The sequence below is a fragment of the Podarcis raffonei genome, chromosome 1 (assembly GCF_027172205.1).
Source record: "Podarcis raffonei isolate rPodRaf1 chromosome 1, rPodRaf1.pri, whole genome shotgun sequence".
Taxonomy (NCBI): Eukaryota; Metazoa; Chordata; class Lepidosauria; order Squamata; family Lacertidae; genus Podarcis; species Podarcis raffonei.
Window position 1 is genome coordinate 91,259,030 of NC_070602.1, and position 16,101 is coordinate 91,275,130.

A 16,101-nucleotide genomic window follows, 5' to 3' on the forward strand; every position below is an offset into this window, starting at 1 on the left:
TTTTTAAAGAAAAAGAAAAAGCAGCAGAAAATCTGGTGGTTATGGTTCATCTTGGACATACCAAAGAAGGCTGTCGCAAATGCCACTCTCTCCACAGACATTAGGTTTGCAACAGTTGATATAAGGCGTGAGGGGAAAGGTTGCTCAAAATGAGCCCCCTAGCTCTTTTTCAATGTTATGTGAGGAATAAGACATGACACACATATTTTTCCAGCAGATGCAGGAGCAACTGGGCAAATGATTTTGAAAAGGAAAATGGCTGGAGGGAACTGAATTAAGCAGCACCTCCTTGGTAGCATCCCACAGCGGCTTCCATTCTACAGTGTTCATGCATCTCTTGGATAACATTTGCCTTGGGCCTAATAAAGCTAATCTTGAACTGAGATCTAATCTGGTAAAATAAGAGATATTTGATTACAAAATGTAATTATTTTGGAATCAGAAGTGTGCATATGAACATTATAAATAGATCAATTATTCTTGGAATTTCTCCATATGAGAATGGCTGCCAGAGATGTACTCTCGCCTCTGTCTTTGTTTGGAATGTTGCTGGCTTTAAATTAAATTGGAGAATGTTATACAGATAACTATTTTTCACTAATTGCCTTTGTTACTTTAATATGGAATGTTTCCTGTGTAATTTTAAGTGGGCCCTAGTCCACAAATGCTTATGTATAAGACATTTGTTAATCTTTAAGGTGCTACAAGGCTCCGCTGATGGTTTTTGCTGCAACCCCCTCTGGAAATATTGAATTTTCAAGTTTATAACAAATTGCCGCATTATGTAATATATTGGCATTTCATTTAATCATTTGTAAGCAAACATGAATGCAGCGCAACGGGGAAAACAGTTTAAAAATGTAATGAATAAAAAGTTAATGTCCAAAAATGTATGGGGAAAAGAGGCATAGGGCCTCTTCACAAGTTGCTTAGGATAATACACCAAATTTAAACATTTTAGGTTTGAATAATCAAACATACTGCCTGAAAAACCGGAGACCAAACACCACACACTTATGCTGGTTTATCTACTGTGATGCTGAATTATGATCCCTGGGATTGCTAAGAATATCATTCTTGTTGTGCAAAATTTTAGCTACAACTTAACATATTTATTTTATAGCAAATGGAAATTTTACAACTGGGTGGTCATGGTAAAAAAGCATGACTAGAAGAAGCCAAGATTGTAGAAAGACGGGACTTTTGAGCATTTCATTTCATTTTAAACTTTGTCCATTATCCTGGTACAATAATTGGTAGTGGTGAAAATCAACACAATTTTTGTGAAGATGTGTGGAACTTCTCTTAGTGATTTATATTCTACTAAAAGAAATTAGCAGATGACATTAGCAAGACATTTATGGTGAAGCATATGATACTTCCCATTTCTTAATTCTCCTGTCTCAAGGAGAACTTTTGCAATTCCCTACTCTGGATGAATATGTCTACTAGGAGGGAGACAAAGGTTCTATTTTGTACAGCACAGAGGTTGTGTACACACTATATTTTAAAAGTGCATTTGAAACACATTTACTCTCCCCAGCCCCAAATTGTGGGCACTGTAGTTTGTTAAGGGTTGCTGGGAACAGAGTGCCCAGAATTCTTTGAGGACAAGAATGTGCTTTGAATGGGCTTTATAGTTATAGTGTATACGCAGCATGAGAAGCAGGGAAGCCTAACAAACGCCTGGCTTGGGTGGACACTTTTTTTAATTGCACAGACTGAAAAATCCACTGAAGTAAATAGCAAGCTGCATCACCCCACAACTTCTCTACATCACCATGTCAAAACCTACTTTGATTATCTGCAAATCTGTTGATAAACTGTGGACCACATATGCTAACCAAGGGTCAGAAAGTTAGTGGAAGTAAAACAAATACTAAGAGCACACTGTGAAGGATTTCCACTTGAATTTATGACTACAGTACATCAGGCTAGTTATTCTTCTGCAGCATCTGCAGACATCTTAACTTTTGACAATATCGCTTACTCAGTGTCAATCAGTACTAGGATGAAACTAATTTCACCTCGCTCACTGTGGCATTGTATTTTACCCTCAGTCCATCATGGCTGGATTTAGACCAGTTAGGTAGAGATAAAGAGGTAAGTAGACAAAGCTATTCTATATCAAACGAGCAAGCTTTAAAAGAATAACACGCTGACACCACCTAACAGTCTCCAAACTCACTAGCATTTAAGAAACCAGAAGCTAGGCACCTCTGAAATTACTCCTTTTTACTAGTTCTGTCTCAGGCAGTGTACAAGATCATTAAGGCAAGCCCAAGACATTTTGGTGCCTGAGGCAAAGGAGAAGATGGCACTCCCCCACCCTCATTCTATGTACTGAGGTAAGACTGGCAATTGATCTTACTTCAAACACTGGCAACGAGAAAAGTGTTTCCCCACACACAACTGAGGCTAGAAGCATTGCGTAGGGTCTTCCAGGCAGACAGGCTGAGTGGCACACATAGCTCTGTCCTCTGACAGAGGGGAATGGCTAGAACAGGGGTCAGCAAACTTTTTCAGCAGGGCACTGGTCCACTGTTCCTCAGACCTTGTGGGGGGGCAGACTATATTTGGGGGGGGTGAACGAATTCCTATGCCCCACAAATAACCCAGAGATGCATTTTAAATAAAAGGACACATTCTACTCATGTAAAAACATGCTGATTCCCGGACTGTTTGCGGGCCAGAATTAGAAGGCAACTGGGCCAGATCTGGCCCCTGGACCTTAGTTTACCTACCCATGGGCTAGAAGAAGCAGCTAGGGAGGAATGGTGGAGGACTACTGCAACCCCCCCCCCAAAAAAAACTCCCCAAGCACATACCCTTAGCATCTGCTGCCTGAGGCGGCAGCTTCACCCTGCCTAACAGCAGAGCCAGCCATGAGGCTCATTTTCTCTCTTTTTGTCACCTATATCCTCATAAAAATAGTTTTGGTGTGAAAACATCAATGTGACATAAGAAGAGCCTGTGGAATCAGGCCAGTGGCACATCAGGTCCAGCATCCTGTTCTCACAGTGGCCGACCAGATGCCCCCATGGGAAGCCTACAAGCAGGACCTGGGGGCAACAGGAGTCTCCCCTCCTGTGGTTTCTCATATTCAGAAAGCATACTGCCTCCAACAGTGGAGGCAGAGTATAGTAACTGTGGCTAGTCATCCATGATAGGCTTATCATCCATGAATTTGTCTAATCCTCTTTTAAAGCCACCCACGTTTGTGGCCATCACTGCCTCTTGTGGGAGCAAATCCCACATTTTAACTACCACCAAAATGGAGGATGGTCACAGTATCTAGGATAGGCAATGACAATCCTACGTAAGAAGATTGTGTTTGCTAACAATCTGAGCTACAGATACTGAGGACACAGAGACACTCAGATTTTCCTCTGAAAATGTAACTTCAGAAGAGCATGAAGGCTATTTCACAGTGGGAAATATCCTGCAGACCAGCTGAGCCACACATTTGGCCAAATCATGCTCTGAAAACAAATCTAGCTAAGACAGATCAGCAGAAACATATACATACTGTACACCACAGTATTTAAGCACAAAGCAAAGCACAAACCTTGGGAGTAAACCCTTTGGAAGATTCATCAGAGGCTGTAGAAGAAAACAAAGCAAGGAGAACATGCCAGAAGTGCTGTTTGCTCACCCTTGCTCTTGTTTTTGCTATACCTCTGAGAATTTCCAGTGTATCCCGGAGCCTAACATCTGCTGAGAATGCCAGAACACCTAGGTTTAATCAATGTTAAGATCAATGTTTCTTCCATGTCTGATATGCCTTTTCCCTTCCTCGCTTTGGAGCCAGACCAAGGATTCCAAAACCCTGAATGATCATGACCTCCCAATCAGCCTCGAGGGTGTAACACACAAACTCACAGCTACCCCAGCAAAGTGGGACAGAGCCAAAGAAAACAAACAGGGCTGTGGTGTTGCTGCCTCGAGGGCACAAAGTCTCCTGCTGCATAAAATCTCCCTCAAAGCCCCATGTTATTTAACAAGTTACTTTCCAAAAAAAAAATAGTGCTGAAGATGGAGTTTCTGCAAGAAGCTAGTTCTAAACACACACACACACACACACACACACACACACACACACACTCAGAGAGATGACATAAAGAAGTTAGGAAAGGAAAGGGAGGGGGGATACCGTGCCTTTCCTCCTGCAGCAAGTTTATTGGCATGTATTAAACGTAGACTCAACAACAAGAAGCTATAAATCACTGCCCAGGAGAAGTGCCAGGTAGAAAGCAATGGATGAAATTAAAACATCTTTCTTGATACAACCCAGTGCTGATACCAATACAAAGTTAGTTGGGGAACTTGTCGCCTGTATACCTAGGAAGTGTGGGTGTGGGTGAAAATATTTCAAAATGAAGGCTATTAATAAAATATGCTTACAATGCAGTTATTTATTTATTTATTTATTTATTTAACCATCTACCAAATAGCACAGTCTCTTCTTTTGTTTCCTTAAAGATTCTGTACAACTGGTATTTTTTGCTTGGGTTTCAACATCCCTGTTATGATGAACTTGTGAATTTTGAAACCCCAGCATTGTATTACTTTCCTGATCACACCGATTTGATCAAACTGAATGCAAGGACATTGTTAATCAGCAATCAACAACAGCAACAACATTAGTCGTTTGACTGGCTCATAGCTGCCCCCGAACCGAGCTGCCCACTCGTGCACTGCACTAAACCAGTGCAGCACAGGGACTCGTTTCCGCAGCGCCGAAAATTGTGTCTGCACAGACGCCGAAAATCACAGGCATGCACGGTCATGCATGCACACAATCCGGCCCATGAAGGGATCTCCGCAGGACCGACCCGACCCAGGCAAGATAAACCTTGCTGACCTCTGTGGCCTAATCCAACATCCATTCTAACAATGGCCAATGAGATGTCTATGATGGGAGAAAAAGAGGGCACCAGATTGGGGAATGCTGCCATACTGGGCATGGCCAGCCATGAGTGTTCACTATCAGAGTGTGAGACCTGTGGCTCAACACATCAGTGCTCCACAGGGGCCAAGAATAATGCAGGTGTATCAGCAAGAAGTGGAGAGACAACTGAGGCAAAGGGAATTACTAGGATCAAACATTTAAAATTCCAAATATTGTGTTGGCTCAATGAAGTAGACAGGATTTTCAGTCAATCAGCACTTATCTTCTCTTTCTCCCTAAACCATTGTATGAAAAGAGTTATTTAGGCATTTATTTAATCCCATTCCTGCCTTGATGGCCTCTCCTACAAGGTTGGGTTTTTACAGTATGTATGGCAAGATGTGGGCAGGCTGCAGCAGGCATCCATTTCTCATTTGACTAGATTAGCACTTCACTCTACACTGTCCAGTTCTGAGAATAAGAATCCCGGTTTTAATGCATTAACTGATCTTGCTGCATTTAAAGTAATTATGCCGTTTTTCTTTAAAGAGTACAATGATACTTAAGAAGACTGAGGTGGGGGGAAACAAGAAGGAAACAGGAGTTTTAGATTTGGGAAAGAAAATATCAGAACAATCTTAATTGGCATTTTTCTCCTGAAAAAAAAAGTAGGCATAAAATTCATCCATTTAGGTTTCTTCCTTTAGGTTTCTGAGAGATGAGAAAGAAAAGGCTTAGGTGAGTGGCCACACAAAGCTACAGAGCATCAGACCACTAAGTCTTCTATTGGCTCTCTGGGAAAATAAAGGAGTTTAATAAATCTATATTAGACAAAGATTTCTATTAATTCAGAGACAAGAAAGTAAAAATCTTTACCGAAGGAAAAGCACTTCTGCAAGAGCAGACCCTAGTACCTGACCAAAGATGGCCTTGCTGAATACTTTTGCATATATCTTAACAGTTCCAAGCAGAGTTTTAAATGTTTTGAAATAGTAAGGTTGTTATGTGTCCAGTGAATATGAAGCTGGGCTCAATTACATCCTGGCATCAGAATTTTGCCTCTTTTTTATATTTTAACAAAATAACCCCAAGAAATGGGGAGCTTTTAATATGCTGTTGGTGGAACTAGAGTACGTGACATTCAAAATGCTTATCTACATAGTAGAAATAAAAAGGAACAAAAAGGAGATCAGCTGACAAACACAAGGTTTAACTGCCCCGATCCATTGTAAAAGAAGCTAATGCTTAGTGCCCAACACCCACTTTAACTTGCTGGGCATAACATTCATCTCAAGAAGCCTAGTGAAAATTCAAAGCCTGTCAACGTTTTTGCAAGTGCTCTGAGGCAAGGTCATCGAAGACACACAAACCTTTTGTCTTTGTGACTCCCATACGGCAGGCCTGCACTCAGGAACAAAAATTGAAAACAAAACCAAACAGAAAAAATTCATTCCTATCCCCCTCCCTGTCCTTCTTGCTGACAATATAAATGTGGCATTTTTCCAGGTGTCACTTCCTTCTGAAATGAGTGATTGGCTTCAAAAAGCAATTTTTTAAAAAATCCTAGGCACCTGAGTTGGCATGGCTGTTTTGACCTGAAGAACTCTGGACCAATGAGATGCTGGAAGGCACATGTCAGGGGAGACTGCCAGGCAGAGTAGGCTGACAGTGATGTCATATTTATGTGCTCTTTGCATCTGCCCTTGGGGGACAGCACTGACAAAGGGTATATGAACAGCTAGAGGACAGATTGCTGCTTGCAAGACCGTGGAGGGCAGCTGTAAGATCTAAATGGAGTCCCATATCACAGCTGTTATTAAAGCAAACTATTTAAGAACTATTTCACATGAACATAATTAATGTTTTTAATGTTGTACATGTCCACACACAAAAATGTGATCTGCATCTTTCTCTTTGGTGATCACTCATAGCTGAGTAAGATTGTCTTCCATAAACACGGTTTTAACAATGAGTCCGTAGGTGACTGTGAAGGCCAATTCTGGATCCACACATCCTTCCACAGTGGGGACATTGGTTTCCGGGCAGGAGTTGATCACGGTGTGGATTTGCCAAGCGTGCCTTCCTCTTAGCACATTTCTCCCTTGTGTCCTGAGTTCGAGTGTCTTCAAAGCCCATGACAACTTTGATAAAGGCTATTCTCCAACTGGAGCGCTCACAGGCCAGTGTTTCCTAGTTGTCAGTGTTTATACTACATTTTTCCAGATTTGCCTTGAGACAGTCTTTAAACCTCTTTTGTTGACCACCAGCATTACGCTTTCCATTTTTAAGTTTGGAATAGAGTAGTTGCTTTGGAAGACAATCATCAGGCATCCGCACAACATGACCAGTCCAACGAAGTTGATGTTGAAGAATCATTGCTTCAACACTAGTGATCTTTGCTTCTTCCAGTACACTGACATTAGTTCGCCTGTCTTCCCAAGTGATGTGTGGAGGTGGAGGTGGAGATGGCGTTTATAAGTGGTCCATGTTTCATAAGCATATAGTAAGGTTGGTAGTACAATAGCTTTGTAAACAAGCATTTTGGTTTCCCTGCGAATGTCCCAGTCCTCAAACACTCTGCACTTCAGTCGGGAGAAAGCCACACTCGCAGAGCTCAGGCGATGCTGGATTTCAGCATCAATGTTGGCCCTTGTGGAAAGATAACTGCCTAGGTTGAAGAAGTGATTGACATTTTCCAACATTACACCATTGATTTGGATTTGCGGCACCGCAGAGGGGTTATTTTGTACTTGTTGATGCAGCACTTTGGTTTTTTGGATGTTGAGTGATAGGCCAAGCTTTTCGTAAGCTTTCTGCAAAGATATTTAGGATGCAAAGATATTTAGGATGGTTTGGAGGTCATCCTCTGAGCGTGCGCACACTATGTTATCATCAGCACACTGAAGCTCTATGCCGGCAGTTATGGTAACCTTACTCTTTGCTTTCAGCCTGCTCAGATTGAAGAGCTTTCCATCTGTTCGATATATGATTTCTACTCCGGTGGGGAGTTTCCCTTCGACAAAGTGCAGGATCATGGCAATGAAAATAATGAATAGAGTTGGGGCAATAACACAACCCTGTTAACACCTGATCTCACTGTGATTGGTTCACTTTGAGAGCCATTGTTATCTGTGATTGTTGCTGTCATATTATCATGGAGGAGCCAAATGATGTTTACAAATGTATCTGGGCAGCCAATTTTCAGAAGGACAGTCCACAGGGCATTATGATTTACAGTGTTGAAATTTACATGTTGCATATGCAACATGGGAATGTGACCACTGTGTCTATCACATCATGTGTTTACCTCTGTGTGGTGCAAGGACAGGAAACAAGCACACATTCTGCAATGTGCCAGGAACAATGTCAAGTTCCATTCGCTGTATACAAGCAGCAGCAGCCACCTACCTTCCACTGAATATTCCAACCATCTAGCGCTGAACTGCTGTCACACAAAGCAAATGTAGGGGGGACTTTAAAATGATAGAAACAAGAGATATAGAGCAACACTTCAAGTATTCACTCAAACAAGGCTTGCCATAAGTACAAAAACTCCCACTGTGTTTAGCTTGGGCTAGTCTTATCTGTGGTAGGTTTGTCCTCTCTTGTCCAATTTGTCAGGCATGCATAGTGTTCGTCCTTTTTAAATATACACCATCATTCACACACACTTCAGCTTTTCTCCTTACATTTTAAGATGTGTTATATTAAACAGAGGTATAGCAACACCTAGTTCTACTCCCAGGTTTCAGCAGTTGAGTGCAGGTGTCTAGATCTTCACAGAACTGAACTCAGCGAGTAACACTGGTCAGTTAAAACAAAAAAATGTTTTCCTTCCAGTAGCACCTTAAAGACCAACTAAGTTAGTTCTTGGTATGAGCTTTCGTGTGCATGCACACTTCTTCAGATACTGAAGAATCTGAAGAAGTATCTGAAGAAGTGTGCATGCACACGAAAGCTCATACCAAGAACTAACTTAGTTGGTCTTTAAGGTGCTACTGGAAGGAAAAAAAATTTTTGTTTTGACTATGGCAGACCAACACGGCTACCTATCTGTAACTGGTCAGTTAGTACTTCACGGGTCCGGGGTAAAGGTTCAACCAATAGGCCCCATTTATTCCACTAAGTCACTGGGTCAGTTCACACTCAACACAAAACCATTATTTGGCACTACCTGAACAACCCCCGTGCTTGCAGACATAATTTCTTGGTAAACAGCATTAATTTCCAATGAGGGCTAATGAGCAAGAACAGTTGCCTTCAAATCATTCCCTTTGCTTCTATAGGCTACGTGTGCCTGTCAGAATCTTCTGCCTCTCTCTGAAAGATGAAGAAAGGTATTCTAAAATGAATCAGACTGCAATACATTTCCCTCATGCTTTTCTTTTAAGCTGGCATGGAATATATCAGAGCCATAAATTTCCTTACCCTTCTGTTCTGTACATTGAACATCTCTCCAGAGGAATTTTTAGCACTCCATTATTCAAACCCACAAACAGGGATCTGTCGCTGTGAAGGATTTGGAGGCTCTGGATTGGCTCCTTTTGGCTGGCAGGAAGAATCTGCATTTCCTCTAAGTAACAACTCCTTAGGCTCTTATTAGTTGTAGAAAGTGCCTTCAAAATGGTGCCATGTTCTAGCAGAACAAGAAGAAACAGGAGGCAAGTAAATCTCCAAGATGTTGATTCAGTTTATCATCCAGCACACAGAGTAAAGATTAACTACATCCCATTTACACGGCTGCTCTGACACCATTTTTTCCCCTCCTCTCCAATTTCTCCTCTTCTTATACACTTATAAAAACATAACCAAAAAAAGTGAATCCATTTATTTGGTTGAAGCCCCTCTGCTTGTGCATTCAGGTTCCCATTCATTCTGAATGAAGAGTGCATGAGACTAAAGTATATAACTACTGAATGAGGCTAAAGTATGACTATTGAATTTGCTTAACAAGTTGCTCCTGTGTTCTGATTTCCACTGCTTTTTTAATGGTGTTTGAAAAACTGTTAATATATAGTTTTTAACCTTTCTTGCAAGCCGCCTTGAGCTTTTATGTAGAAAGGTGGCATATAAGTAGTTTAATCAAATAATAATAAACAAATTATATGTCTTTATTAAGGATGACATGGGATGAAGAGGTACATTTACACATTAAAGCAGCGTACCCTGCAAATTGTAACTATTTAAAGGATATAAAGATCTCTACCTAGTAAGTTTCGGCTACACCTACAATTTCCCAGGGTTGTTTTCAAATAGGGTTGAATGTGTTTCGTAGATGTGTCCTAGAGGCTGATTCACACAAAGCTGTGTGATCTTAAATATGCTAACAGCTTAAAGCTTAAAAACATTGTTGTAGGCAGAATATCAATCTGTAGCCACAGATTCCAAGGAACATTCTGCACAACTTTCATCTGAAAATCAGTACAAACTAAACACAACTGCATCCTTGCAGTCAGCTACATCCTGTGATTGCTGGAACGCCCCCATGTAAGTTTAAGTAACAGTAGACATGTAGCTGTGATATTTCTGTGGTCCTTAGTAGGGAGCTATGACTCAACAGACTTCAGGACTGCATATCAAATACGCCTTCTAATCACATGCTAGAATCACATTATGACTGTTATCTATGCACATTCACTTGGAAATAAGCCTTACTGAGCTCAGTGGGATTTCCAAGTAAATGTGCTTCGTCCTTTAAAGTCCTAAAAATCTTGGGCCTTACAAAATTGAGTTTGTCCCTCTTCCCCCATGCTCTGTACTCCACTGACCAGACTTCCCCAAACTAAATTATTCAGTTCTCAGTCCCAACCAGTGTGGCCAATGATCAGGGATGGTGTGAGTTGTAGTCCAAAACATCTGAAGGGCACCAGGTTGAGGAAAGCTATTCCTGACTGTACTACCTATGCACGAAGGCAGTCTTTGTAGTTGATCCACAGCCTGGAAACTTGCTTAACCCTGAACTTGGATATTTTCTGGAAATGCTGTAAGATATCCTCATCTGGAATGACTTTTATTAGATGGGATAATTGTGCGGGGGATGCAATTTAAATCTGATTAAGTGTTTTAATAAGTATTCTATCTATAGGTTTCAGTTTAAAGCGTTGTTGCATCCCTCAAGTATTGACTTGGGAACGGGCTAGACTTTAAGTTAATAAAGGAATAAAGTTAAGCATTAAAAGGTCCCATTAATTTTCAAGAAAACAGCAATTCTTCCATTTAAATAAGCAGGGTTTGTTAGTATTTGTCTTTGACAACTTTGTACCACAAAGGGGGGGGTGGTTAGATAAAATAAGAATATTTCTGATACTAGATCAACTCTTGATCTGTCTAACAGTAGCCCATGAGGCTATTTTCACTTTGGAGTTTATGCACTAAAGTTCTACCATTTATCTCCGTAGATCAAGATTTAGTATTTGTTTTGTTAATTTGTTCTATAGTTAAATAAAGTTTTTGTCTATGCAGTTTTGTTACTGGAAATACACAAAAGCTAATCACATTCGAAGTAAGTGGCGGTAAAAGGTAGAAAGATATACTATTACTCTGTCTGGTAGATGATAACTTCTGAGACAGATGACTCCATAGTCATGGGATAAATTATACCATCACTTAGAGAGGCCATATATCTTAACATAAAATCAACTCATTCCGAATATATAATGGAATTATTAGATTTTTTAAAATGGAGCTCAGACATAAATTCTGATTAATTAAAATGTTTAATTTAGCTTCCACCGCAGAAGGAAGTTACCATTTGCAAGACTTCCATGGTACACCTTTCCAAGCTTTTTTTCCTACTTAAAAAGTTGGGCGTTGAAGATTAGTCCACTATTGAAAGTTTGGCAATAAATGGGATTGTGATAGGTCTCCTCATTATATCTAAACTGGGCAGACTTTGAAATACTATACAGTGGTACCTTGGGTTACATACGCTTCAGGTTACATACACTTAAGGTTACAGACTCCGCTAACCCAGAAATAGTACCTCGGGTTAAGAACTTTGCTTCAGGATGAGAACATAAATCGTGCTCCGGCGGTGCGGCAGCAACAGGAGGCCCCATTAGCTAAAGTGGTGCTTCAGGTTAAGAACAGTTTCAGGTTAAGAACGCACCTCCGGAACGAATTAAGTACTTAACCTGAGGTACCACTGTATAAACCACAGTCTGCCAACAAACCAGGATCACAAACTTTAAGGGCATGGAAGTCTGTCTGCAAATCACTACATGCAACTAGCTTGAAGAATGGCATGTGGATTCTGAGAGCATGGAAACCTCTTTGTGTGCTGGAGCTCATTATGCATATGAACCCTGCTAGCAGGATGCTTTTATTCAAAGGGACAACTCAGTAGATGTGCCTAAGTTTTGGGGATCACAGCTCAGTGGTAGAACATATGTTTTGCACATAGAAGGTTCCAGATTCAATCCCTGGCACGGTGCACAGTCAGGACAAGGTACAGACTGAGATGCAGGGAAGCTACTGCCAGTCAGAGTAGACAATATTGGCCTAGATTGCCTAGAGCAGTGATGGCCAAACTTGGCCCTCCAGCTGTTTGGGGACTACAACTCCCATCATTCCTAGCTAACAGGCCAGGGATAATGGGAATTGTAGTCCCAAAACAGCTGATGGGCCAAGTTTGGCCATCACCGGTCTAGCTAAAGCAATTTCCTATGTTCCTCTTAATGCAGAAAGTGGAGCTTGAAATCTGTTTCCCATCTCTTAACTTCATCAGAAATACTACCCAAACGTGAAAACGCTTTTCAGATCTCTAGAAGAAAGTATGTATATGCATTTCCAGCAAGGCACAATGAAGTAGAAAAATACTATATGACCCAGAAACGAGTGAAGACTGTCAACCAGCTATCTTGAGGACGTCATTTACCTCTCTACTCCTTTTTGAGCTGAACCTTCACCAGGATGGGGTTCAGTCTTCACAGAAACCTTCACTTGCATATGAATTCCATTTAAGCAGATACTATTCTCTTTCTTAGGCTAACTATAGTACCCTAACCCCATCCCTTCTGCTTCCTAAAGCCATCTAAATTGTGGCCTACACTTTCAAAATGCTCTTTCAGTTTTTACCCAGATAATAATGGAAGATCAATTCTCACACTTTCTCCTATTTGAGAACATGTAGTAAGGAACTCACAGATTACTGTTTAATAAATCCACATATGAGATGGTTGAAGTCTCCCAGGTGTAAAAAGCACTTACCTGTCCCAATATACATCACATGGTATAGTGTGTCCTTGCCCTGAACAATGTCAACCACCAGCTTAGAAAAACGGATGTTGTCCTGAGTGACATATGGATCAACAGAGACCGGCTGCACAACATCGTTCATCAGGAATAAGCGCTGAGCATCCTGAAGGATCCTCTCTGTCAAGTTTTCATTAGGACTATCATCATTCAGTATTCCACACTGAAGGAGAACAGAACAGCAGTGTTTCTTTTACAACTTTAAAAACTCTCTAACATTAACTACTGTTTTCGTTTTGTTTGCTATTTTTACTGCAGAGTTCTTGCCGACTGTCATGATGTTTATATTGACATGGATCTCAAGACACAACTTCCAGTGATAAATACAGATTACAAATTTGCAAGTTTGTTCCTTCTTCCATATTACACAGACATATCCAAATAAAAATCTTCTGGTTAATCTACTCCAAAAGAGGTTAAAAGAAGTTAATCTACTCCAATGTGGTACAAACGTAAATCCACAGCACAATCCTACCCATGCTTACTAGGAATGTCCTTCCAACTGATGGAACAGGATTGCAGCTGCAGATTTAGGCAATGCAAACATGCCAAAATCAAGATCCTTCTTATACTAGAGCAGGTCTAGACATAAAATGCCCTGCTATTCCTATTTAATTTGAAATCCACAAACTTGATTGGGATAGTCTCTTGCAGTTTTGCTTCATCTCCCTTTTCCCCTACATGAACCATCTCTGATGGTTGGGGAAACCATTAATTGCTGAACTGCATTTTCTGTTCTCGGTGGACAGAAGTTTATCATTTTAATACCAGGGGTAGCATAAGTACTAAGTACATGGACTTGTATTTTTCAATTGTTTCGTTCTAATTTCCATTTCATGTGTCCCAGACCTGTATTTTTCTCTTGGAAGGAAAGATTTCTGGCATTGTTCCTTCATCCTCCAAACAACGAAGTGAGGATTTCCCCCTCCCCCTTCCAAATCGTTTCTTCACAGCCACTAAATTACCTTTGTCATCTCCTGAAGGCCCTTCATTGACCTCTTGTTCCTTCTGTACTTGAAAAATGTTCTAATCTCTTTTTCCAATCTTCCTGTCGTTCACCACGTACATTCCCTTTTCTTTTGTAAAACTCTCATCTTGACTTTGCAATCTTTTCACACCTTCTCTGCAGCACAGGCTATACGCTTTTGAGGATGAAAGCTAGTCCAAAACATCCCTGACTGATGCTCCATTGGGAACATGCAGTGTAAAAGCTTCCGGTTGCTCCAGTGAACCAAAGACTGGAGGGTTCCTAGTATGTAGCAGATGATATACTGCAGCCGTAGCCAATCTAGTGCCCGCTTGATGTTGCTGGTCTATTGTTCCCCTTAACCCTAACCACTGGCCACACTGACTGGGGATGATGGGATGTGGAGTCCAACAATGACTTATTTTGTTTAAGAAGGCTTTTACTGAGGTATGACCCACTTATGAAAAATTTACTATTTATCTGCTGGAACGGCTTTGTTGTTTTTGGAGTTTTTATGTCCTGCATTTTATTTTATTTTTATCTTGATCATTGCTTTGATGGCCTCAAGCTGTAAAGCAGCTTTTTAAATGTGAACAATAAATAAAAAAAACATGCGGCCACCACTCTGGCTGCCCCTCATGTAGTACAAATGCTGCTCCCCAGATCTTCTATGATAACCTTGGTTAATTTTCTATATGAAACTCAGCTGTAAGTTTAACGGAACATGCCACAATAAACTGTGCTCCTGAAAAGCAAACTAGTACTGGTTTTGTGACCTCCCGTCTACTTGGCAGGAACATGTAGAATTTTCCTGCTAAAATATAGCTGAAATGGGATAGAACGGGTACTGAGAGCAGACTTGCAGGAGGAAGGGGCAGCAGCAGAGGTAGGGGTGGGGAGGCCTAGAGCCTATAGGTTATATGCAATGCTAGTCCTACTCAGGGTAGACCTATTGAAATGAAATTGAAACTTAGTCCATTAATTTCAATGGGTCTACTCTGGGTAGACTACTCTGGGATAAAAGACTATGAAAGAACAGGACTATGAATCATACAAGACTAAACTACCAATACTTTATATAGCAAGGGTAGTCAGCTCTTTCACCCCAAGGGCCACATTCTCTCCTAGGGAACTTTCTCGGGGCCTTATGCCAGTAGTGGGTGGAACCAGAAGCAGAAGCGATGAGATGCGCTAATTTACGCACACAATCCTCTCTATTCTCCCATCCAGGCAAGAAAGCAGCAGCGCTTAATGATACGTTCTAGTCAGGCAAAATGCTCAAGGAGGTGATGTATGAATGGAGCTTCAGAAACAACTACATGGCTGCAGATTGGGGGGGGGGACAGGGACAAGCAAGTAATACGTGTAAAGAGTGGTTACTAAGGAGGTAACATTATGCTAAGAGAAAATAGATTGCCCAAGACAATTTGATGAGCCTCATAACGGAATAGGCTCTCTCTGTGTGTACAGACACCTGATGTGCTAGCTGCCATTGAACCAGTTAATTAACATTTACCCATCAAACGAGGAAACAGAATGAGATGTGAGTGAATTGAGGGGTTGCATTAAAATACCTGAAAATTAGGGATGGGGTTGATTGTTGGCAGCCATGCAGATCTTGGATTTTCTTGGTATCGGAAAGGCCCATTAAAGGCTTGCGTAATAGCACTGAGATTGAAGGCACACACTGCTGAAGCAGCAATACTGTTTCTGGAAACAAGGGCAAAAGGAAAGAGAAAAGGAGAAAAATCAATTTAATCTTTAGAACATTGACACTTCCATCATAACAGACATCAAATCTCACTAAAATAAATTGCATGCAAATTACCAGGAGGAAGTGCACTGGGCTACAGGCCTCAGAAGGGAGGAGAAGAATCCTCATGGATTATATGACAATTAGGAGATGTTGAAAAGCCCCTCTTGAACACTGTACATGATTTAAGACTAAGAGAAGCAGTTTTGACATGAAAAGTCACACACAGCTTAATTC

At 41.0% G+C, this 16,101-nt stretch overlaps 1 protein-coding gene across 12 annotated transcripts in view; it reads right to left on the reverse strand.

Moving 5' to 3' along the window:
- Positions 1–16,101, reverse strand: part of SEMA5B (semaphorin 5B) — a 354,034-nt gene that overhangs the window by 61,202 nt on the left and 276,731 nt on the right. For 11 of the 12 annotated variants that reach the window (XM_053403821.1, XM_053403874.1, XM_053403856.1 and 8 more), the window contains 3 exons: positions 15,686–15,821; positions 13,100–13,307; positions 9,320–9,527 (listed from right to left, as the gene is read on the reverse strand). In XM_053403821.1, the coding sequence (XP_053259796.1) occupies positions 9,320–9,527; positions 13,100–13,307; positions 15,686–15,821 (552 nt within the window). The remainder of the gene's footprint in view (positions 1–9,319; positions 9,528–13,099; positions 13,308–15,685; positions 15,822–16,101) is intronic. The other variant, XM_053403884.1, reaches the window with a different exon arrangement.